Genomic DNA, 23706 nt, shown 5'->3' with positions numbered 1-23706 from the left:
CTCAGCTAAATCTGCCACCTTGTTTAGCTGTACTTCACCAAGTTTGTCCTGCAGTGAAAACTTGACAGCCACCTCGATGCCGTGGTAGCATTGCTCCGATGCAATGTATTCTACCACTTTACCGCAATCGTCATAAACACCTTCGCTCTTGAGTCATTGAATTAAATCGGCTTTAAGACGAAACGCGAAGTCAACGTGTCACTCATTCCCGTTTGCAGCATACCGGAACATGTGCCTAAAAACCTCGGGTGACAACTTATAACGTCTCCAGCGCACTTCCTTAACCTCGTCATAGCTTTCAAACATATCCCTCGACCAGCACGTTATCACGTCGGGCACTTCGCTGAGAAGAAGAGCTATCAGGTTCTGCGCCCAGAGACCGCTCTAAAGCATTTCGCTCACAGACGTGTTCAAACTTGACGAGATAGTTCGCCATGTCCTCGCCTACTACGAACGGTGGCAGTTTGTCACGAATTCTATAACCACTGACCTGAACTGTCACAGAAGCTACGCTAGGCGCCTGCGAACATCTAGCATTGCCAATTCTGTTCGTTTCAACTCGAGGTGCTCCTGTCTCTCGGCTTCCTCACGCTCGCAACGTTCTCGCCTTTCAGCATCATCGCGGCGTGTTTTGACATGTGTCAAGGTCTCGTCGACTTCCTCAGCCAACACTCCTTCCTCCTTCATAATCTCAAGTATTACTTGCTTTCGTTTCGCACGGCCCATAGTAATGCCGAGTTCCTCACAAATTTCGATGAGTTCCTTCATTTTAAGGTTCTCCATCGCTCACACTAGCCTCTTGCTGTTATAGTGGGTACGGCAAGCAAGAATCTACTTTCCGTACACACTATAAGTCTACTCGCAAGACACGCAAGAAATTTTTAACACTGCCGTGTTTACACCCTCCGCATTAACTTTGGTTTCAAGGCGCTTCGACTTGGCTTGAAACCATAAAAGCTCACTCTAATGTTTCAAATAGCCGTTCTCTGATCTACTATAACCTGTGCCAGAGAAGTCTGGTGAACTGAGGGGAAAATATCAGGCACTCACTGCATCGATGTCGCTGACGCCGGCTGATCCCGCAGCTGCCAACCACTGTTACGAAGCGCGCCGTCGACGAGGTAACGAAGGGCGCCACGAAACTTGCCGTTTTAAAAAACACCGGCCGGGCCGACAGCGTGGAGACTCGAAGAAACGAGAGGCTTCGCTGACAAATAGGTCTACTGCTGACGACGCGCTGCAGGGCTTTTTTTTATAGGCACCGGGTGGATCTTTTGAGTCACTAACGTCCAACCAGAAGTGCCGCTGGCCGCGATGCCAGAATCCTTCAATGGGGCCCGCCGCTGGGCAGCGTCCACTCCTCAAATCCGGAGCCACTGCGTGTGGTTGCACACAAGGACGAGTGACGTTGCCATGCATTGCGTAAAACTCGCCCGACTTGAAGGCGCCGATTGCTTCAACGGCCTCGTGGGCTGAGGGAGCTCGCTGTGCACTGCGTGACAGACTGGCGCCGCCGCTTTATGAACCTCGTTGAGTTGATCACGTCAGGCGGGCTCAATCACTGGTTTTGACACAGATTGCCTCGCCAAAGGAATTGATGTGCGGGGTGGACTTCCAGGTGTAACAGCCCCTTCAACCTAGACAATGACTGTCTGAATGAAGTTCAATTCAGAACAATTCAATATGCCAATGTAACCTTGATTCAAAAAGTCATCCCTGACGAATGGACTGGATCAGTCCCGAAACGCCAGTATTTCTACGAACTTGGCGGGAGCCATTTGAACCTCATTGAAAATGCTTGCCTCCTCAAATACACAGACCATCGGTACAGCGCCTGCGAGGTATTATTTCACAACTCTACGCTTATAGATATTAGTTCTTCATACTATTTGTTACTGCAGGCAAGTTTACTTCTGTGGGCATAATAAATCAATAAATTATTGCGTGACAAAGTCACAAAGATAGCAGAATTATTCTAGGTACTCCACACATAATCATAAGTAAGGAATTCGAGTTTTTGAAATTACCAGCAGCACAGACAAAACTCCGTAGGAATGACTAGGTGGGCTTCGTAAGATCCTATACATCACATGGATTTCTCAAAGTTGTATGAGTGATGGTACAAAATTCAATTTTCAGCCGGCAAGCTGCAATAATACTTACTTCCACAACGTATTCGGCAGTCTCGTAAAGTATTGAAGTTATTGCCGTTTCCGTCACAGCCTCCATAAAGGAACGCGCTGCAAAAACGTGTTCGTGCATTGTAAAAATAGCGTGTGAGGTTATATTCACATCTGCCTTTGTCCGACGGGAACTTGCACGCCACTGGTCTTCCCAGTGCTGAAAAAAATTGAAGGACACTTTGTAATCGATGAATGACTTTGCGCAGTGAGACGGGGTTGGTTAGAATTTAACTTAATGGACACTTCTCCCTTTTCGTTTGAGTGGGCTTGTCGGACACAGCGGCGCTACATTAGCAAAGTGTGAGCGCCATTTTGTCCGGCGTCCGTGGCCACGCCCCGGCGGTCACTTGGCACCTTGCCAGGGCACAGACGGAAAGAAGCACAAACAGACATCATCAGCGTGAGACATGAAAGTCATTCACCTTGAATAGTTTCAACACACTCAAAAAAGCATACGTGATTGATACGTGGGGTTTAACGTCCCAACAAAAAGCATACTTGTGGACATGTAATTTTGCTAGCCTTACGAACTAAAAGATGATTGGTGTTCTGCTCCACTAACTGATGAGTTGCGCCTGCTCTATGCAAGTTTTTATTGTGTGCTTATCATTCTCATAAAAATGTTATGGACAATGCCTTGGTTAAAATTTCCATATGTGTTCGCGGCTTTCATGAAGCGATATAACAATATAACAATTTTAACTGTATCTACTCATTATTGAAGAGTGTTAGCTTTCGCACACAAGGTCTAACAAAACGGTAAAGTACACGATGTAGGTCTGCAGCTGTGCTTATATGGCGGCCAATCTCTATTAATGCACGCGCCACGCGCATGCAACAGTTCACACTCTGCACAGCACCATTGCTCCAATGAGGCTTGAATCTTTCCTAATAAAATTGTGCAATCACACAGCAAGCAAGAGTTTCGTCGGGCAGTTAAAGAGCCGGCCGTTTCCTGATTAGCCAAGTGTGGCGTTGACGTCAGTGAATCGGATTTTGTTTAAAATCGTGAAATGCGGCTCAGAAAAGAAATTGCACAAGAAAAAAAAATATATCTCAAGCGTGTCTTATTGACACAGAGTGGCCCACAATGTCAGAAAAATGGCCACTACGTAAGAAATTCAAATATTACCGCGGCGTACTAGGACAAAAACGCAGGAATAGTAAGAGAGGAACGTCAGAAACGAGCGAACAGCTTAGAATCCACGACTTCGTCCTCGTCGCCTATAGTGGCTTGCGAAAGCTTGTTTTCTCAGAGCACAATGTGGCACAATTCCACTTACAATGAAGCTTTGACTATATGCATAAACATAACAGGTATACTGAAGAAGTCCATAGTAAAGAAAACACGGAAGATCCCGCGTACCTTGGAACCGACGTTATGCGAAGCATACGGAGGGAAGTTGACCACGTTGCAATTTGTTTATTGAGCAAAACGTCCTAAAATTACGCTAATTTTATGTACAGTTGTGGAACGCACAGCCATATGTTGAAGAGTTGCAGATGTTTCTATGACCAGTTTTTTGTAATTGTGCAATGATACCAACTAGAACGTGCATGTTAGCAACAGCAGAAGCTAATATGAAGCGCTGATGCTCGAGAGGATGCTGGACCTGGACACTGTTCATAAACCAACTACAAGCGCTGACGCTGTGTTCTAGTGGCTAAGGTACTCGGCTGCTACCCCGCAGGTCGCTGGATTGAATCCCGTTTGCCGTGGCTGCATTTCTGATGTAGGCGGAAAAGTTGTAGGCCCGTGCACTCAGATTAAGGTGCACGTTAAGGAACCACAGGTGGTCGAAATTTCTGGAGCCCTCCACTACAGTATATCTCAAAATCATATGGTGGTTTTGGGACGTTAAACCCCACATATAAATCAACCAACTTCAGCGCTTGGCAACTAACCACAATTGATGTTAACCTGACGTGATGGCTGTATCCAAAGAGTACACACGTAACGTTTATAAAATTGGGCAGGAAGCGCTGCAACCACTACTGATGTTTCATGAACGTTAGGGCTTATTTGAAAATTAGGTTCAAGATCTGATTTAGCTCTGTGGTAAAAAGGTTCATTGGTACGCAGATTTCTTTGGTTCAACTCCAGCTGGGACCCTGAGATTTATTCTTTGCATTCGTCGGGTCGACCCTATCGATTTCGAGTATTTCGTAAGGCTAGTGCGTTGAAATTGCCCATGTGTGTTGTCGCCATTCCTGTGTAAGTCACCTGTGGCACATACCACTAGCGGCACATATCCCCCCGTAGGTATGTGCCACTGTCTGGCGGGAAGTGTTTGACGATGTCCGCGACGGGATTGTGACATAATTCATGTCTTGACTAGCGTATCATATTCGTCAAACCATCTTACCCACCCGTGATAATTTTGGTTAACGCCAAGTTGAGGGGGTGACTACGAGAGCAGCCAAACGTAGGCGGCTAGATAGATAAATGAATAAGCTCGAAGTTGCCAAATTTCACTAACAAATACTACGCATTTTAGAACAAAGTACTTCATAAGACATAAAAAGCATAGCACACATGCACGTGAGTTCACTCGCTAATAAAAAAAAGAAACGCTGCACATACTTATTTAGCGAAACAATTGATAAAAACAAAGTAAAAATTATACAATCATGTTTCTATTTTAACGTGAACGTTAGTTAACGTGAAGCAGGCCAAGAACTGCTTCACGTTATTTTATATTATGGACCTATTAAGAAAATTTTGTTACATGCCATTGTGTTCAATATTCAGAAGCACACACTATCTACTTAACATGTTGCCGATAAACCTTTGATTGAAAGGACTGTTAGTTCAAAGATGCATGATTGTGTGACGAAAGAGAAAAATACGAGGAAACATTGCAGAATAAAAAACCGTCAAGCATTAAGCATTGGGGGATTTACAGCTTATCTCTCCTTACAAAGGGACCGTATATATTTACTCACTTTCATTCGCCACAGCATACACGACGTGTGCACCATACAGCTGAGAAAGTTTGTTTTCTTGCAGAAGCGTGACGGGTAACTCGCTATCTCGCATTTTGATCTATGATGGGATGATGCTTTGTTATTAAACAAAACAATAAGGGCTATAGTGTAGTGCGTACGTCGGAAGTGGTATTTTAGGCAGTTTCTTTATGACAATTTACAATGAGCTGTTCAAAGCACACTGCTCTGCCTCGCTCTGTGACTGTGATGAGCCTTTCACGCAGCATGGCAAGTTTTCATAGGAGCAGCAGTAGCGTAAGCACTTACTTCTTTCTTGTGGTAGTGATTAACGACTCGCCGAACAAATTGATTTTATATCTCATTGCTGTTCAATAACTGTTGACGCACAGTAGGCAATTAGATTGCTGTTGATTATGCTAGAAAACGCGGCAGATCCTACGCCTTGTGGGAACCGGTTTCGTGCAAAGCAGTCGGTGAGTTATTATGTATGCTGAATTGTGTTGATCTTTTTTTTTGCTTTTTTCTAATAAATACGAGGTGGGTTGACGTGTCTTTGTGGGTGCAGTGGACGCATGCAAATACCATTCTTACAATGTATATGCAGGAAGAGGCTATAATGACCAGTGTTCATCAAAGTCAGTTGAGTGTTGGCTGTTAATGTCTTGTGAAATGCTCAGGCATGAGTTACAAACGCCTGATTTGAAGTGAAAAGGCACGTAAAGCTAATACTGACTTGTGTTTGCACAAATATTATGGCTAGGAGCCTAATTGGCCCCTTAGAGGGAAAGCAGAACTAAAAATAAATGCTTGTCTATATTGATTGATTTTAGTAATTATGCCTTAAGAGCCCGAAGGCGTTACTATTGGGCTCGTAAAGTTCTAGCGTTACTCAAACATTAACAAATATATGGTGATGTTTTCTGAAGCATGCGAATGAAACGTGGACACATATATTTTTCGCTGCAGCTCGAAGCACTTTGCAAACATTTTTTTTAAAGACGATAGTCTCTCTTGGGACACCTGGACGTGAAAACTTTAGCACGTCTCTCTTTTTGTGTGTTTTTCACACCATTCACGCCTCCTGGCCAAAATAAGCACTTGCTGAATGCCCAGTCATCTGGAACTGGTTACTGTGTTCCCGCTTTGGGACATTGCCAATAGAAAAGCAAATACTACACATATCGGAGGCACTGCGTCTAAACGTAAGTATAAGGCAGTGTCTTCATTTACTACAAAGTATATAGATACGTAATTATAAAGTCCCTAGTGTTTCTTATGCAGGGCTGGTGGTGGCCATAGCTCGCGCAGCGCCTTCACGTTTTTATCAATACCAGCCAAATGCGGCCACTTGAACATAAATGAGGTGCCATCTGAGACAAAACAAAACATACACTGCTGCTTGTCCGGCAGGAAAATTGTATTTCGACGACAATGGCCCACGAAGCATACTTATGCGGGGCCATTACTGTGTATACTCTGTATTTGCCCCTAACTTTGTTATTCAAATGGCGTAGTGTTTTATACGTTCATCTCTTTACACTGCAACGTTATTACTGCGATAATTTTACACGCATTTTTACCGATACCCAAATGTTACTACAAGATGTAACTCCTACTTACCAAATTTCTGCTCTGGTGTTAAACGAGCTGCTGGAAGAAAAGAACAAACAGAGCTGTGAGCACAATCTCTTACAAGAGTATCAAGTTACAAACTTTGTAGTGGCAAATCATGCTGCCTGGTGTTCAAAGAGCATTAGAAGGCGTATAGAAAACACAGTTTTCAATAATGGGCTGTACGTCTCTAGATTAATGTGAGATTATAAAAACGAAAGTGCCAGTAATGCAAATTTTTCAGTAATGATTATTGCAGTTTCTTTGCATGTATTTCCACTGAAGTTTCATTATATTACTTGGCATAGTGATAAAATATGTGGAGGTGGTATAAAATCATTCTGCCCACCTGATCTTACTTTGAAATGCCAAGTTATAATATGAAACTGCTAAGCACACGAATATAGCTAGATGACGTCGACGCACAGGGCGCTACTATGAACTCATATTCATTTTTTTTCAAAAACGCACCATATTTATAGTCTCATAGATCATCAATTCGTGTGGCTACTTGAAAACTGGGCTATCAGTTGCTATGCCATTTTCAAGCTTTCCAGGCCTTTTTTACTTTCGTGGTAGCGATTACATGTTTTCTTTACCCCGTAATGTCACTGTACAAACTAGCTCAAACCACTTAGGAACTAATTAGGAGCAACATTATTTGTGTTAGGTTTGCGGCCATCTATTTCTGTAATTGTTATATACGAACAGCGGTAAAATGAGAGCTTACCCCTCGCATTACATATGCTGGCAAAAAATACCAACACGGTCACAATGATCCCACGTGGCATCACGGAAATCAAGTTGAACGATTGGCTAGCAACGTTCCTAAAAAGCAAACAATCGGCTGAATAAACTTTAGATCTCACTTTCTTGAGCTTATTAAAGTAAAGAAGTAGGATAGATGCTAGTGTATTATGCGTGTTTTTTAGTCAATACAAAAAAATTGTCTTATGTTTCTGAGGATATAAAAAATCACTTCATTGTTACATGAACAATACCTATTGACCAAGTGTTCCTGTGGGCTTTCTCACGAACCATGCCACGTGATATGCTTTGGTGACCACTTGAGTAAAGATTGCTTCATCGAAGCGGGAGCTTGCTGAACGTGCGTATATTTAACATGTGCGTTCGATTGCTTTAGCGAATCCAATGTACACTAGTGTCCTGCCTGTCCCTGGGTTTACATTCAAGCGTTATATTCTTCAGGGTAATCACCGATACGTAAAAGGACGCAACTTTCATGTCCACAAAGAGATTGCTAACACACAAAAGCAGAGGTTGCAAAGAGTTCCACGTATGATAGTTTGGCAGCGCATTGTGCATTCTACTCTTTCTTTTTGCTGTTTCAAGCACTTTGAATAAGGCCTGCAATACTTTGTAGCAGTAACGCTTTCGGAATAGGCACCTATGCTTCCAGAGAATTTTTGTGGCGCTTTGTGATCATGATCGTGTTGCACTTTTTGCGTTTTATACTATAGTAGAAAAGACTGTTCTTGGAACACGTGAAAACTAATGAGCCACACGCGCTGCATGCATGCTTTTCACCGTAATGCTCTGTAAAAGTTGCGTCTTTATTGACTCATAGGTTGGCAACTTCGAAATGCATGTCACCTCTGGAATGAAAAAAAAAATATTTTGGGAAAGGTAAACGTTCACTACTTTCAGACTTTTATAGAAGCAACACATTTAGTAAAATTTGTAGTTATGTTAAGCACGGCTCTGATATTTGTTCATGTTAAATGCCAAGCATGCCTTAAACAAGTGAAGGCGCTGAGAACGTATCTAACTACGTATCTATCTGAACATTTCTATGTGAACTTTGGCTACGTTGAGCGAATTTATCTATCTATCTATCTATCTATCTATCTATCTATCTATCTATCTATCTATCTATCTATCTATCTATCTATCTATCTATCTATCTATCTATCTATCTATCTATCTATCTATCTATCTATCTATCTATCTATCTATCTATCTATCTATCTATCTATCTATCTATCTATCTATCTATCTATCTATCTATCTATCTATCTATCTATCTATCTATCTATCTATCTATCTATCTATCTATCTATCTATCTATCCCTCTGTGTCTGTCTGTCTGTCTGTCCTTAAATGTTTTTATAATGTAAGTACCGTGCAATATTTCGGTTTGCAAAGAGGGGCACCACTCATTCGGTGGAGGGAAAAAGTTCAACCAACAGACAAATAGGACAAGGAAATTTTAGGGGCAGTATATTCTCGTCTTACTGTATAGCGTAGTAATTATTATTATGACATATGTTGAAATGAGCCATATTGAATAGAAAAGAGCGTTTTCGTATGCAGGATCCAAATCCACAGCCCTGAAAGAGGCGTTCAGATATCGGCTAGGCTTACCTTAGCCTCTCTGTTGAATTCATTTGGCTACGTCTCACAATGGCATTGAAGCACGGACGAGTGGTACCATTGCACTCCCTCATATCAATGTGGAACTCTGTTAAAGTGAAAGTACTCGTGGTTACCCATTATATTTCTTCTCTGAGGTCGCTTCTCTCTACTTTCTTATGGTCTTTAGCAAATCTGGACGAATGGTTAATATTTTACAAGTGCAATAGAAAAGTAGCGTCACACGGTGCGTTCAAGCCCACATAGGAGAGCTCCATTATTTCCTACCGCCTCGGAAATAACTTCGAAAGAAGAGCACCTTTAACTTAACAAACTATCTCTTCTGATGTGCGCTAGTCCTGGGAGCAGCACCATGCATTTGAGGAAAAAAAAGCCTTCCCATCTGCACCGCGTGCAATAACCTCTCCGTTATGCAAACTGCGGACCCAAAACACCTATATGAACAAGGCTATAGAGACAATAAAAATATGAACGCACTCTAAGAGTGTACCGTCATAAGTGCACTGTGCGAAAGATTTGGAGTTTTCACAAAACTCACAGTCTGTTAAGTTGTCTATGAGGGATTTGTGTTTTCTCGTTAAAACACCATATTTCCTACAGTAGAAGTTGCTGTATCCTGAAAGTAAAAAGCTTGATCGTCACTCTAGTTTCACCTTCAAGAGCAGAACGTGATAGCGTAATCGGGCACCATGCCTATTGGTAGCGTTCTTAGATTCTTGGGGGATGCCTCAGCAGCGCCACAAATAAAGTAGTGTGTCTGCACGTAATACTTTAAGCTGCAAAATGTAACTGAATTTTCATTGCAACATACAGCTGCAAGGTGCCCAGTACGCCAGAACTTTTTTCTTCGTGATCGAGCCAAAGGCCCAGTACAATGCGTAAGACAGCACGTGAACCTCCGTGTCTATTCGCTAGATTATAGCATTTGCTGTTGATTATGACTAAATAGCCCTGAGTACTTGGGGATGAGTGGGCTTTTCAATCACCAACCCGTCTTGCAATTCGTACGTTTTAAGACCTGGTGCTAGTCTACGTTTATACCACGCAACACCGCATGCGTTAAGGGGACACTATAGAAAAAGCATGAATTGGTTTAGGTTGACGAAGTGCATGATGAGAACTCTAATGGCATATGTTTCAGTACGACAAGTTCATTTAAAGCAGAAAAATATAAAGATGGAAGTTTCTTTTTTAATTATGCGCGGAATGCTCATCATGGGAAGTCACAACTTTGAAAATGTATTTTTTTCTGTTTCAGAAACATTGGCTTTATGAAATTTGCTGGAACTTCGCGTGGCTGGTCATAGGCACACACAGATCACAATGTGCTTCGCAAATATTGATTAGAAGCAACGTAGGACTTAGTAGAGACATTCAGAATCTATGGCGTTGTGCCATTTGGTCCGCGCATATCAATGTGGCGTCTACACCTATATCTTTTTTTTTGCGCATTTTCTCGCTTAGCAAACGTCGTGTCATGGTAAGAGTGGGCTCTGTGGTATTCCGAGAAAAAAAGTTTTTTTATTATACGACGTTCATATCATTCTACGCGCCCTTGAATCATTCTACGCTCACCTCAGCCGGCAAGAGAACAAAATAGCCTCGCCAAGGCCGGTAGATCCTCCAACCACAAAGTAGCGGGGCTTTGTTCTAACGACTGCCACTGTCATGTAACGTGCTCGAATTGTGAAGGAGGTCACGCAGCCATTGTTTGCTACACCAAGTACAATCACAACAGTTTTAAAAATGAACAAACAATCCTTGCTTACATACCATAATGAATTTAGGCATTTAGGATGTTGTAGGTTGCCGGAGAATGTAACCTTTCGAAATCTCTTGGCTTTTGCCCTGCCCGGTTTCTTTGATGCTGATTCTTTATAAATATAGTTATTTTCAAAGCGGATCATAAGCAGAATGATTCCTTCGCGCAATGAAGTAGAAACGTAGCTCTGGTATTAACGTCCCGAGCATGACTTCTAAACAAATGCCAGTCAAGCTTTCTTTTAGTTGTCTTTGACAATTGAACTCAACGGACATTTAGTAGACAACGCATCCCTAAGGAACTAAGTTTACCTACAAAGCGCACTATCGAAATGAAAGTAATGACATATGGAGGAGCTACCGATGCACCGATAAGACAAAATATTGTCAAGTTGACATTATTAAATGTATACTACCAATAAAAGTAAGTTTTATAACAATAAAAGTGCCGTTTTTCTGTGAGCAGCCGATCTAATTTCCACCCCTGTACAATTTTGCACGAAAGAAGTTATATGAAACGAAGTTCATTGCAGACATGAAAGCAATTCGTCAATTAAAAGCAGAAGCTTGGAGGAGCTTGCTAGATTGAGCGGACCATACGTGCAAACCTACGCTCAATCAAGCTGACCGCATCAGCAGAAACGAAGCCTGGGTGCATTTAACACTAAGATGCACTGGACGATTCACAATCCCATATGTTGCGAGCAAAGTAGTTTTACGGAATCTTTTAGGCACATCTGTATGGCCTATATCTGTGTCAACGCACAAGATGCATTCATACAAACTATTGCCACGCACTGCAACGATTCTAACATATCGAAAACTTCGGCAGCTGTATTAAGTTCAATCAAACTCGTCACATCAGCAGGATAGAAGCCTAGGTGCGTTTAATAATAACCCGTGTCAACGAAAAAGATGACGGGGAGAGTTAGTGGACATTAGGTAGTGAGCCTCTGGCTTGACTCGAAAACGAGGAGGGCAATCTTGTGGCTCAGCTGTTGAGAACACGCTGCTTTCGCTGTCTCAAGGTGTACCCGTGCTTTGTTCGCGTTGTATCATGACACTGGTGGAGGTGCTGGATCGCCACCCTGCCTGATGCTCCACACTCCCGCTAGGAGCCATTCATCCAGCCCAAACGCATTGTCACCAATTGCAACTCCTGTGCATCGTTTCAGTCGACGGTTGCGAGGCCTCGCGGCAGAGCTCACTCTCGCTGGAACCTCCCAGGCACCACTCACCTCGACCAATGGCCAACGCAAGCCCCGAACAGGTGCCCCAAGGCAGCTTTCTGATGCACCCATCTCAGGTGACCATATATCAAGCACTCGTTCCTGATCGCTTTAGTGGCGGCGCCCACGAAGACGCTGACGACTGGCTTGACAACTACGAGCGTGTTGCCAAGATAAATCAGTGGCAGGAACAGGAAAGACTTCCTCGAGCCTATTTCTACCTTGACGGTGGTGCTCGTACTTGGTATGAGGATAGAGAAGCGAATTTACCAACTTGGCCCGACTTTCCACAGCAGCTCGTCGATACCTTCGCCAAAGTCAATCGAAGCGACCGTGCACCGCAGTTATTGGAGCTACGGGTTCAAAAACCTAATGAAACCGTTGCGATGTTTGCCGAAGACATGACTCATCTTTTTCGTCGAGCTAACCCGCACATGAAAGAAGATAAAAAGTTGAGTTACGTCATGCGCGGTGTCTATGAACAGCTTTTCGCTGGGCTACTGTGCAACCCTCCAAGTACCGTGGTTGACTTTATTAAGGAGGCTACGGCTATCGAGTGGGCCCTTCATCAACGCTGCAGGCAATATGACCGCATGCCGAGCAATGTCCGAATTAATAATATTGCTATGACATCTGAGAGCCAATCTTCTTGCGAGACTTGATTAGGGAGATAGTTTGCGAAAAACTGCAGAAGTTTCGGACTCCGGTGGCTGAAACGCCTATTGTTTCAGTCGTTGAAGTCTTGCGTGACGAAATGCGCCAAGCGTTGTTTGCAGCTGGTCTTAATGCTGAGCAGCGTCTCATGAGCTACGCTGCCGCTTTCCGACGTCCACCACACGCTACACCGACGCCGTACCGCCAGGCGCCAATGGCCCTTTGGTCACCGCCACAAGAGCAGACACTACAGCAACCACCCATGCCACAGACATACAACAAGCCGTCCACAGCCACGCCATGGGCATCCACGCCAGGAGAGACGCTTAGACGTCCATCGGCCCGAAGAACAGATGCCTGGCGCACAGTCGACAGGCGTCCACTTTGCTTTCATTGTGGAGGTTCAGGTCATATCGCCCGTCATCGCTGGCATCGAGGCGATTCATTCCGTCCTGTTCGACCTAGGTTTGACGGTTGACGTGCCAACGACAAATACATTCCACGCCGTGACGACACCTCTTTCTACGGAGCCCGTTCTTACTTTGAGGACGGCCGTACCACTGCAGAGGAGTCAATGCGTACTAACCCGCCTGATCTAGGATGCTGATCCCACTCTCCCTCTCCCGCATGTTTTTCTTTGTCACACCGCCTCACCTATGCGGACCTTAATAAAAGAAGGTCACCTAGGCTGCGCCGGCAAAACTGAGGGTGGTGACCTCGGGGGAAGGTTGCAGGTCATGAAGATGACGAAAAAAGTCCCCACTGCATGACGTCGTACAGCCGATAAGCCGTGAAAGCGATGAAATTGTGACTGCCGACCTACGTATTCTTCTTGACGGCCAGCAAGTGACAGCTTTAGTCGACACCGGTGCCGACTTCTCTATTATCAGTCAGGACCTCGCCGACAGCCTCAAAAAATTGAAGACGACGTGGACGGGGCCTCATATAAGAACGGCAGGGAGGCAGTTATTGATGCCCTCTGGAAGATGTACAGCAAGAATGGACATCAGAGGTTCATCTTTCACTGCGTCGTTCGTCATTATCGCCACACGCTGCAGAGATTTAATCATTGGCATGAATTTTTTACGAGATTGTGGTGCCGTCATCAACATACCGGAGAGCTTGGTTACGTTTTGCAACAGTTCGGGCTTACCCGATTTTCCAGAGGCGCGAGCAAAGCAACTGCATCTTACCGATGACGACATGGTCCTCTCTCCTAGGTCATGCACGCTTGATTCTGCGGCTGCCACTGTCCAGTTTGACGCCGAAGAAGTTGCAGACCAAATAGGCTCGCTTCTCTTCACCCACGGTATTTCTGTCCCACGAGGTATCGTCAGAGTTGCTGCTGGACGCACGGACCTACTGCTGACCAATTTCAGCACTTAGCGCCGGCACCTTCCAAAAGGCATGGCTGTCGCTAACTTCGACGATGTCATAAATGCCGAAGGCTGCTTGGCGGTAGTCGACGAGGTGCTAAAACTCGATTCAGCACCTGTTCTAAACCTTAGCATAACTTTGCCGAAAGTAGAGTGACGCAGACTCCTTGAGCTATTGGCCGAATACCAAGACTGCTTTTCGACAACATCAAGAGTTTGCCGCACGCCTCTGACCAAGAATCAGATAATTACCGAGGAAACGGCGAGACCTATTCTTCAGAACCTATATAGCGTGGCTCCAAAAGAACGCGAAGTGATACAACAGCAGGTACACAGAATGCTTGAAGATGACGTCATTCAGTCTTCACAGAGCCCCTGGGCGTCGCCTGTGGTACTTGTTAAGAAAAAGGACGGAAGCCTGCACTTCTGTGTAGATTACCGGAAGGTAAATCAGGTGACCAAGAAAGACGTATATCTACTACCTCGTATAGATGCCTTTCTCGAGAGACTACATGCTCGATACTTCTCTTCAATGGACTTGGGAAGTGGATATTAGCAAATCGAGGTGGACCCGAGAGACCACGAGAAGACCACTTTTGTGACACCAGTTGGGTTACATGAATTTAAGGTTTTGAAATTCGTTTTGTGTTCAGCGCCTGTTACCTTTCAATGACTCATGAATACCGTGCTTTCCGGGTTGAAGTAGAAAACCTGCTTAGTATATCTGGACCATGTGATAGTGTTCTCCGAAACGTTTGACGAGCACATTGAAAGGTTTGAAATGATCTTGCGAGCCATACGGTCCGTGGGCTTGACGTTGAAGCCTGAGAAGTTGAAGCCTGAGCGTATGACGTTGAAGCCTGAGCGTATGAACCACGCGCTGGTAAACCTCGGTTGCCATATGCGTCTGCCTATAGGAAAGTTGTTAAAACAAGCATTATGAACGCATGTTTCAGTGATACAATTGACCGATCTGGTGTTCATGTGAAAGAAGCCAGCTTCTATGGTCCGGTCACTAGACTTATGTCAGCACAGTTTCCTGAGCAAGTCTTTTCTGTGGCGGAAGGCATCTTTAGAAATTGGAGGGCTAAAAGTGGTGTAACAAATGGTGCGGAAAGGCGAGAAAACTGCTATCACGAAACAGAAAATAAAACAGCTGTTGCTACTTACATGCATCAGGTCACTCAAAAGTTGAAACAGGTTGAACAACGCGTGGGAGTGATAGTAGTTTCTTCAGCGCTACAGAAACTTTTTAGCGGGCAAAATTGACGTGTGCTGTCAGACAAAAGCAACAGCTTTGCATTATAAAGAACAAGAGGGCAAGTTCTCGCCTTTCGCCTTTCTAGGAAAATTTTTGTATTTACCGTCATTAGGGTTTTTAATGAATATTATTTTGTTAGATGAACAATACATTTGGCTCCAGTGCTCTTGCTGGATTTCCCACAAACGTTATGGTCTGATCTGGTTTTGAATCTTGGAAGTGAAATAATTGCTATGCGAAGTCGAAGATTGTTGGTCCTTGTATAACGAATAGTTGCGACATCTTCGCTAGAATAAAAATGCTGAATATTATAGATGCAGTTAAGTTTTCCTTTTTGGTCGTTGATCTCCTTGATGTGGCATGAAGTCCCGTCAAGGAGATGATCGGCGTCAATGAAGCAGGAGGCAGGTTGGAGGTAATGAAAACTTGAAGGTATATTACAGTGAAATATTTAGTCATATGTACATCTTGCCGAAGCACACTCATGATAACACAGACATCAACAGCGTCTTACTCTTCTACTTAACTTTTCTTAAGTTTGAGCCTAAAACACTGTTACTACATACAACGCACTTAGTCTCACTGTTCGACCACCAAGTGGTTACGGCCCAGACAAAAGTTGCATCGTATGGAGTCGTACTGATCTATCAGTTAAGTGATTGCAGCCTCGACTGAAGAGAAACGGATTCCCCCCAGTCTTAAGCATCTTGCGGTAACAAAGAAAAAGGGGAGGGGGCCACTGCTGGTCCGCCTCAACATTCTCTCATCCAATCTGTTTCCACTCAGGTTAAGTCACTCCCTACTGGGCTTACCTTACTCTCGACAGCAGCGCTTTTACAGTTTAAACAGGCGTTTTGGTACTCTTTCCTATCATGTCTCTCTCTCTCCACCTCCCACGCGCTCAGGAATTCTAACGCTCGGGAGATATCGGCATTGTAGACCCGGTACATTCATGCCCTTTCCCACACCCAGCGAGCCGAGACGAACCTCCAAAGCCGTAAATTGAATGATTGCGCGCGGAACGCCGCAGGTAGCAAGCGGCCTTTGACTTTCTCCGCTTTCCTTGTGCTCGGGTCGTGCATCGCTGCGACTTTGAGCCAATCGCCAGGGCAGAGCGTGTCGCCTACTCCCACTGAGCGCGCGCCCGGCAGCGGAGGCAGTACGGGGTCGCTTAATCCCATTGTGCGTTTGCCTCCGGCAGCGGCGACTTGTCTCTAAACCACAAACATTCCAAGCCGGTTGGCATAGCGGGTTCGTTTCACATTGTGTGTTTGTCCCCGGCAGCGGAGGAGAAGGACGTAGTTTGCATTCCAGAGGATAAGTGGTGTACAGTTACACGGGCATACCGAGAGAGACTCGAGAAAGGAGCTTTGTATAACGTAGCTTCCCGCGCTGTCGTTCCATGCTCAAAGGAAGCAATTTGCGACCTTGCCAAGAGAGATCCGAGAAAGAAGCTTTGAATGACGTAGCTTCTGGTGCTGTCCCATCCGCACGATCAACTTATGAGCGGCAAAACACAACACGTCCCCCCTAACGAGTATACTGGGCTGTCTTACGCTCAGTGATACGATAAAGCACTGCCGCGATTAAGTCACTGGATTTTCCAACCACACAACAGTTGCACACAAGCATAAAACACAATTGCAAGTGAACACTACAGGAGAATACACTAAACGAAAACAAATACATGCTAAACAATCAAGTACAGCATTGCTGCTTCAAGCAGTGAGATCACTAGTGTCTGTTTCTTGAATTGTCAATCACACAGTCCACAATATACAGCAGCACGTGGGCAGGAACATTCACGTCCCACCCAGTTGGCATGGCACTGTTATTCTGATGGCTTCCATGAACTATTCTGAAGCCTAGATAACGCATCCGGATTACTGTTACATACTCCCTTCCGTTGTTGTACCGACACATGATATCGCTGTAAAGCCAGCGCCCATCTTGTTAATTTCGCCCCGTGCGGAGTCAAAGTTGTAAGGTACGACAGCGGATTGTGGTCGGAAACGACGTTTACTATGGTACCGAAAAGCCAGTAGTCAAACTTCTTTAAGTCCCATATTGCGAACGCTTCCCTCTCAATTGTCGACCAACGCATCTGGGTCGGTGAGAAGCGGTGGCTTGCAAAGGCAATAGGCTTCTCTTCTCCCTCCGCTGACGTTTGTGCCAAACATGCTCCTGCCGCTGTAGCTGATGCGTCTGTGAAAAGCCAGTAGGGCTGAGATGGCTCAGGGATGTTTAGCGCCACGGCCTCGCACAAAGATCGTTTGAGAGTCTCAAATGCCGCCTGAGCTTCCTCCGGCCAGGGTATCTTATTAGGTACCGCTTTCTTTGTTAACAGCGTGAGTGGGCTCGTCACCTCTGCATATCCTCGGACGTACTCTCGATAGTAGCCGCAAAGTCCTAACAGGCTGCGTAGTTCCTTTTTGGTGCGCGGTGGTACCAAGTTCTTAACTGCTGCTATCTTTTGTGGGTCTGGTGCGTGTGTCCCTGAACCGACAATATGCCCCAGGTAATGTATGTGGGATTGCGCAATCTGACACTTCTCCGGGCTGGCTTTCAGTCCCGTCTTCTCTAAGACCTTAAGAATAATGTCGAGATGCCTTAAGTGCTCCTCCCAAGTGCTAGAAAAAATAGCAATGTCATCTAGGTATGCCATGGCATACACTTGATGTTGCGACAAGAGTTTGTTCACCATTGTTTGAAAGGTTGCCGCGGAACTTTTCAGCCCGAAAGGCATCACTTTCCATGCGTACTGACCTTCATGCGTTACAAATGCGGTGAATTTCTGACTCTTTTCTTCCATCGGTACCTGCCAGTACCCGCGCCTAAGGTCCAATACCGTAATGAACGGCGCTCTGCCTACTCGGAAAATCAATTCCTGAGGATTCATCATCGGGAACGCATCCGCTTTGGTGACGGCATTTAGCGCTCTGTAGTCCACACATATGCGGATAGTCCCATCTTTTTTTCCGACGCATACTAGCGGGTGTGCAAACTCACTCTCCGTGGGGTAGATCAACTTCCAAGTCAAAAGTTCGTCAACTTGCCAGCTGACTTCTTTCTTTAATAGTTGTGGCACCCGATACGGAAACGCCTTTTTTGGCTTGTGACCCGGTTCTATTTCTATTTTATGTTCATCTACCTTTGCTATACCCGGAGTGCCGTCAAAGAGGGTGCAATGTCTTTGGAACACCGCCTGTATTTCCGCCTGCGCATCAGCATCAAGGTGAGCAACCTTCTCATTCGTTACCACTAGCTCTTCCCGCTTCACAGTGGTTGGCTGTGGGGCATATTCCACCTCCCCAAAATTATGGTCCTCATCGAAGATGACCCCAATATGACTGACTCTTGCATAGTAAGGTCGAATGTTGTTGGCGTGGACACTTTTCACCTTTCCCTCAGATGTTTCTACGCGGTAAGAATGTTCGCGCTCACGTCCAACCACTGTGAATGGGCCTAGCCATTTAGGTGACATTTTACCACTCCGATCATTGTCGAAAACCACAACTTTGTCGCCAACGTTAAAAACGTTAAGCCTGCTGCTGCGATTATAAGCACTGGCGTAACTCTCCTGATGAGTTGCACTAGTTAGCTCAGCTATATTAGCGGCCGTCTCGAGCTGCTCTTTGAGTTGCTGTAAATACTTTGCGGGGTTTTTCCTCAATGTTACGGGCACCGGCATTTCTCCCGTCCAAGTCTTCTGCAGTATTAGAAGCGGTCCCGTGGCATTCTTTCCATACAATAGACGAAATGGAGCTACTCTGGTTACCTCATGGGGGACTTCCCGATAAGCCCATAAAACCATTGGGATCAATTTGTCCCAATTCTCGGGGTCTCTTTGAATGACATGATACAACATGTTTTTGAGTACTCGGTTCCACCTTTCTACAACTCCATTACTCTCTGGGTGTTCTGGGGTTGAAAATCTTGGCATGCAACTTAATTTCTCCAGCATTGTTTGCGTGAGCTGCGATTTGAAATTAGTGCCCTGATCGGAGCAGGTCATCTCCGGAACGCCTGTGCGACTGAATATCTCAATCAGTGCATCACAAGTCGCCTTAGCTGTCAAAGAGCGCAGTGGGATCACCTCTGGCCACCTCGTGCAAAGATCCACTAAGCACAGTGCGTACTTATGCCCTCTCGCTGACGGTGTGTCTAGGGGTCCAATCACATCTACATTGACAACTTGGAAAGGGTGCTCGGGTCTAGTGAGCGGAGTTATAGGCACTTTATCCGTGCGGCGCTTGTCTGAACGAATTTGACATTCATGGCACGAACGACAATGCTCTAATATCTCTTTCGCCATACCCAGCCAAAAAAAAATTATACCTAATGCGAGCTCTTGTTTTCTTTGACCCTAGGTGCCCCCCGCATAGTGACTCGTGTGCTAAGTGCATCGCCTCAGTGCGCTTATTTTTGGGGACAACTAGCTGACTCACTCGAGTGCCTGCTATTGAGTCGCAGTGGTATAATAGTCCGTCTGAAATGAACATGCCGGATTTCCCACTACGCGCATCTTCCCAACATTTCTTTAGCGTAGTGTCACCCAACTGCACATTGCGAAACTCTACTCTTTGGCCTAATGACGCCTCCCTTTCTTCATCAGTTTGCGCCTCTTCCTTGGAATCATCTTTCTCCTCCAAGATATGATTGCAGGCAACTACCTTTTGTTTCTTTACTGCTTGTTCCGCCTCGTGAGCAGGCTCGGCCGGCGCTCGACAGGGTGCCAGAGGGCTGCTGGCCTTCAACAAAAGTTTCCAATCGTCCTTGGTCAACAAACAATCTGTGCCCTCGACGAGCTCATCAGTTAACGCGCAGAGTAGGTCGACGTTCTGAGGCTCCGTAACCTCTTGCGGGCTACTTAATTTGACCGGTAACGTAGCTAGCCTTGCCTCGATAGTTTTACCGAAAGCGGACACCAATCTTACCGTGCCAGACGGATCTACAACACTTCGCGGAAGCAGACTCTCCCGGATGACGGTTATCTCACTCCCCGTATCCAAAATCGCATCTGCGGATATGCCTGCACAAGATACAGGAATTAACTGCAGTTTATCTGTGCCTTCACCCTCGTGTTTCAGAGACTTCACCTTTGCGCTAAGTACTCCAGTAGGTATTTCCGTATCCGTCTCGTGCGATAACGTTACCTTTTGAACCTTCCGCTTTGGCTCGGTAGCCTTCTTGGGGTTGTTCTCCTTATCACTAGCCTTCGGGCACTCTTTAGCAAAATGGCCTGAGCCGTGACATAGGTGGCATTTCAGAGCCCCTTTCTCAACTCGTGTCGCCGGCTTCTGCCCCATTTCTACAGTTGGTTGCTTTGAAGCACGCCCTTCCCCTATCGCTTGTTCGAACGTTTGGAGCACTTTCGCGATTTCAGTTGGCCTAAGCCATCCCTCGCCTTCCCTTAATCTCACATACTCAAGACCCTCCGTACTAAGGCCCGATTTTATGCGGTCAGCAACCATGAGTTCTGCCATCGCTTCTACCGTGTCGGCTTCTCTCACTTGGAGGTAGTATGAGAAATAAGTTTTCACGCGGGACGCGAACTGTGCCCACGTCTCTTCCTTACGCTTTACGGCTCTTTCGAACCTCTGCAGGTACTCTGCCGGAGAAAGCTTCAGTTCCGTCAGCACTGCTGCTTGAACTGACTCATAATCTGCACTCTCTTCAGGGTTGAGGTTACGCAGTAGGTAACGGACTCGCTCAGTTAGCGCTGGCATAACCAAATGCACGCGGCTCTCGTGTGGTACCTGGTAAGTAGCAAAAAGTTTTTCTACTTTCTCAAACCATAATGGGACATCCGCGTCACTCGGCAGGCGGAACCCTTTTAGCACTTTTGCACATTGCTGAACAGAATCAAAACCCTGGCGCCTCTGATCACCCGTCTCCAACCCAGAGTTGGACAACGTGCCATTAAGACGTTCCGCGTTCATTCTAGCCTGCAATAGCTTTTCGTACTGAATCTGAAGATTGAGCTTTTGAATTTCAAGCTCGAGCGTTCTCGCTTCGCTTAATTTCGGCAAAACCTGAGATGCCTGCTGCATCGATTCTTGCCTCTGAGTAGGCACTGTCGCCTCATTTGACTGATCAGAATTTTGAATACCGTCATTGGATGGTTCTCGACTCCGATTGAAATCTGCCGCACTCGTACCCTCATCTTCATTAGACTCCATTGTTTCAGCACCCCCGCGTGTTCTCACCATGTGCTCTACACATAAACTGCCATGCCAACTAGAGAAGCACGCAAGAAATCCTGCTCACCCTTTGCTGTATGCACTGTCGTTTCCGGATCTCCTCCACGGTGCTGGAGTTGGCTGCTGTGGGAGCGTCACGACTTTGCCGCTGGTGGCTGTTGGATGCCTTGCCCCTCGGTCCTCTCAGCGCTGGTCCAGTGTATGGTGCTGCAGAGCTCGCCGATCCCTGTCGACTGCGCCAGTTAAGTTCTCCTTTTTGTTCGTTGATCTCCTTGATGTGGCATGAAGTCCCGTCAAGGAGATGATTGGCGTCGATGAAGCAGTAGGCAGGCTGGAGGTAATGAAAACTTGAAGGTATATTACAGTGAAATATTTACAGTCATATGTACATCTTGCCGAAGCACACTCATGATAACACAGACATCAACAGCGTCTTACTCTTCTACTTAACTTTTCTTAAGTTTGAGCCTAAAACACTGTTACTACATACAACGCACTTAGTCTCACTGTTCGACCACCAAGTGGTTACGGCCCAGACAAAAGTTGCATCGTATGGTGTCGTACTGATCTATCAGTTAAGTGATTGCAGCCTCGACTGAAGAGAAACGGATTCCCCCCAGTCTTAAGCATCTTGCGGTAACAAAGAAAAAGGGGAGGGGGCCACTGCTGGTCCGCCTTAACATTCTCTCATCAAATCTGTTTCCACTCAGATTAAGTCACTCCCTACTGGGCTTACCTTACTCTCGACAGCAGCGCTTCTACAGTTTAAACAGGCGTTTTGGTACTCTTTCCTATCATGTCTCTCTCTCTCCACCTCCCACGCGCTCAGGAATTCTAACGCTCGGGAGATATCGGCATTGTAGACCCGGTACATTCATGCCCTTTCCCACACCCAGCGAGCCGAGACGAACCTCCAAAGCCGTAAATTGAATGATTGCGCGCGGAACGCCGCAGGTAGCAAGCGGCCTTTGACTTTCTCCGCTTTCCTTGTGCTCGGGTCGTGCATCGCTGCGACTTTGAGCCGATCGCCAGGGCAGAGCGTGTCGCCTACTCCCACTGAGCTCGCGCCCGGCAGCGGAGGCAGTACGGGGTCGCTTAATCCCATTGTGCGTTTGCCCCCGGCCGCGGCGACTTGTCTCTAAACCACAAACATTCCAAGCCGGTAGGCATAGCGGGTTCGTTTCACATTGTGTGTTTGTCCCCGGCAGCGAAGGAGAAGGACGTAGTTTGCATTCCAGAGGATAAGTGGTGTACAGTTACACGGGCATACCGAGAGAGAGTCGAGAAAGGAGCTTTGTATAACGTAGCTTCCCGCGCTGTCGTCCCATGCTCAAAGGAAGCAATTTGCGACCTTGCCGAGAGAGATCCGAGAAAGAAGCTTTGAATGACGTAGCTTCTGGTGCTGTCCCATCCGCACGATCAACTTATAAGCGGCAAAACACAACAGATGCTGTATGGGTGCATTTATTGAACGCAATCCAGAGATCTAATAGTACTTAAACACTCAAGAGCTCTGACATTTGTTGGGCTTATGCATAGGTTATTCACGCTACGTCTCATTACAGAAGTGACGCTACTTTCATCCTCTGCATAATAAACTTCCAACAAAATACTTAGCATCAGAAGCTGATTCAAGTACTGCAAACTACAACAAATGATGCCTTGAATTTTTTCCTTTGTAACAGTGGGGCCACTATATGCTTTCCATATATATGCCCGTCATGTACTTGTGATTTCCTGTTCTACTTTTAATGTTGGACACGTTATAGTGCCATAGAGAAAAAAGACATAGTTGAATGGCATTAAAACTGTCAACGCTGAATTTGCTGTATGCCCTTAGTCTTCGAATTACGCTTCTGAAAAATGTATGCTTTCCTATTTTCTCATGTAATGGCAATTTGCCATGTCAGCACCTCGGGCATGCACTAATCTATGGAGGTATATACGGACTTTTAGAAATTAACGCTCATGTAGACGGACCATAGCTAACAAAATCTGTTGTTGTTTCTAGCATGCATTACATATCTCTTTTGTAATTTGCGAGCTGCTATCAGGGATAAATGTCGCGTTTTCAGGTTTATTTAC

At 45.6% G+C, this 23706-nt stretch overlaps 2 protein-coding genes across 3 annotated transcripts in view; both read right to left on the bottom strand.

The window, feature by feature from the left end:
• LOC142764844 (BPTI/Kunitz domain-containing protein-like) overlaps positions 1-7609 on the bottom strand; it is a 47871-nt gene extending 40262 nt beyond the window's left edge. Inside the window, exons 1-3 of one of the 2 annotated variants that reach the window (XM_075865381.1) lie at positions 7474-7609; positions 6753-6782; positions 2164-2340 (exon numbers count right to left, since the gene is read on the bottom strand). In XM_075865381.1, coding sequence (XP_075721496.1) covers positions 2164-2340; positions 6753-6782; positions 7474-7534 — 268 coding nt within the window. In that variant the 5' untranslated portion in view covers positions 7535-7609. The remainder of the gene's footprint in view (positions 1-2163; positions 2341-6752; positions 6783-7473) is intronic. The other variant, XM_075865382.1, reaches the window with a different exon arrangement.
• Positions 7610-13107: 5498 nt separating this feature from the next.
• LOC142765964 (uncharacterized) lies at positions 13108-21600 on the bottom strand. The gene is made up of 2 exons (XM_075867771.1): positions 19999-21600; positions 13108-13242 (listed from the first exon to the last, which is right to left on the bottom strand). Exons 1-2 carry the CDS (start codon positions 21598-21600, stop codon positions 13108-13110), a joined length of 1737 nt encoding a protein of 578 aa, XP_075723886.1.
• Positions 21601-23706: the final 2106 nt, after the last annotated feature.

Source organism: Rhipicephalus microplus, chromosome 6 (assembly GCF_043290135.1).
Source record: "Rhipicephalus microplus isolate Deutch F79 chromosome 6, USDA_Rmic, whole genome shotgun sequence".
Lineage (NCBI taxonomy): Eukaryota > Metazoa > Arthropoda > Arachnida > Ixodida > Ixodidae > Rhipicephalus > Rhipicephalus microplus.
Note: the sequence above shows the minus strand (reverse complement) of the source record. Positions and strands in the feature narration are given on the sequence as shown.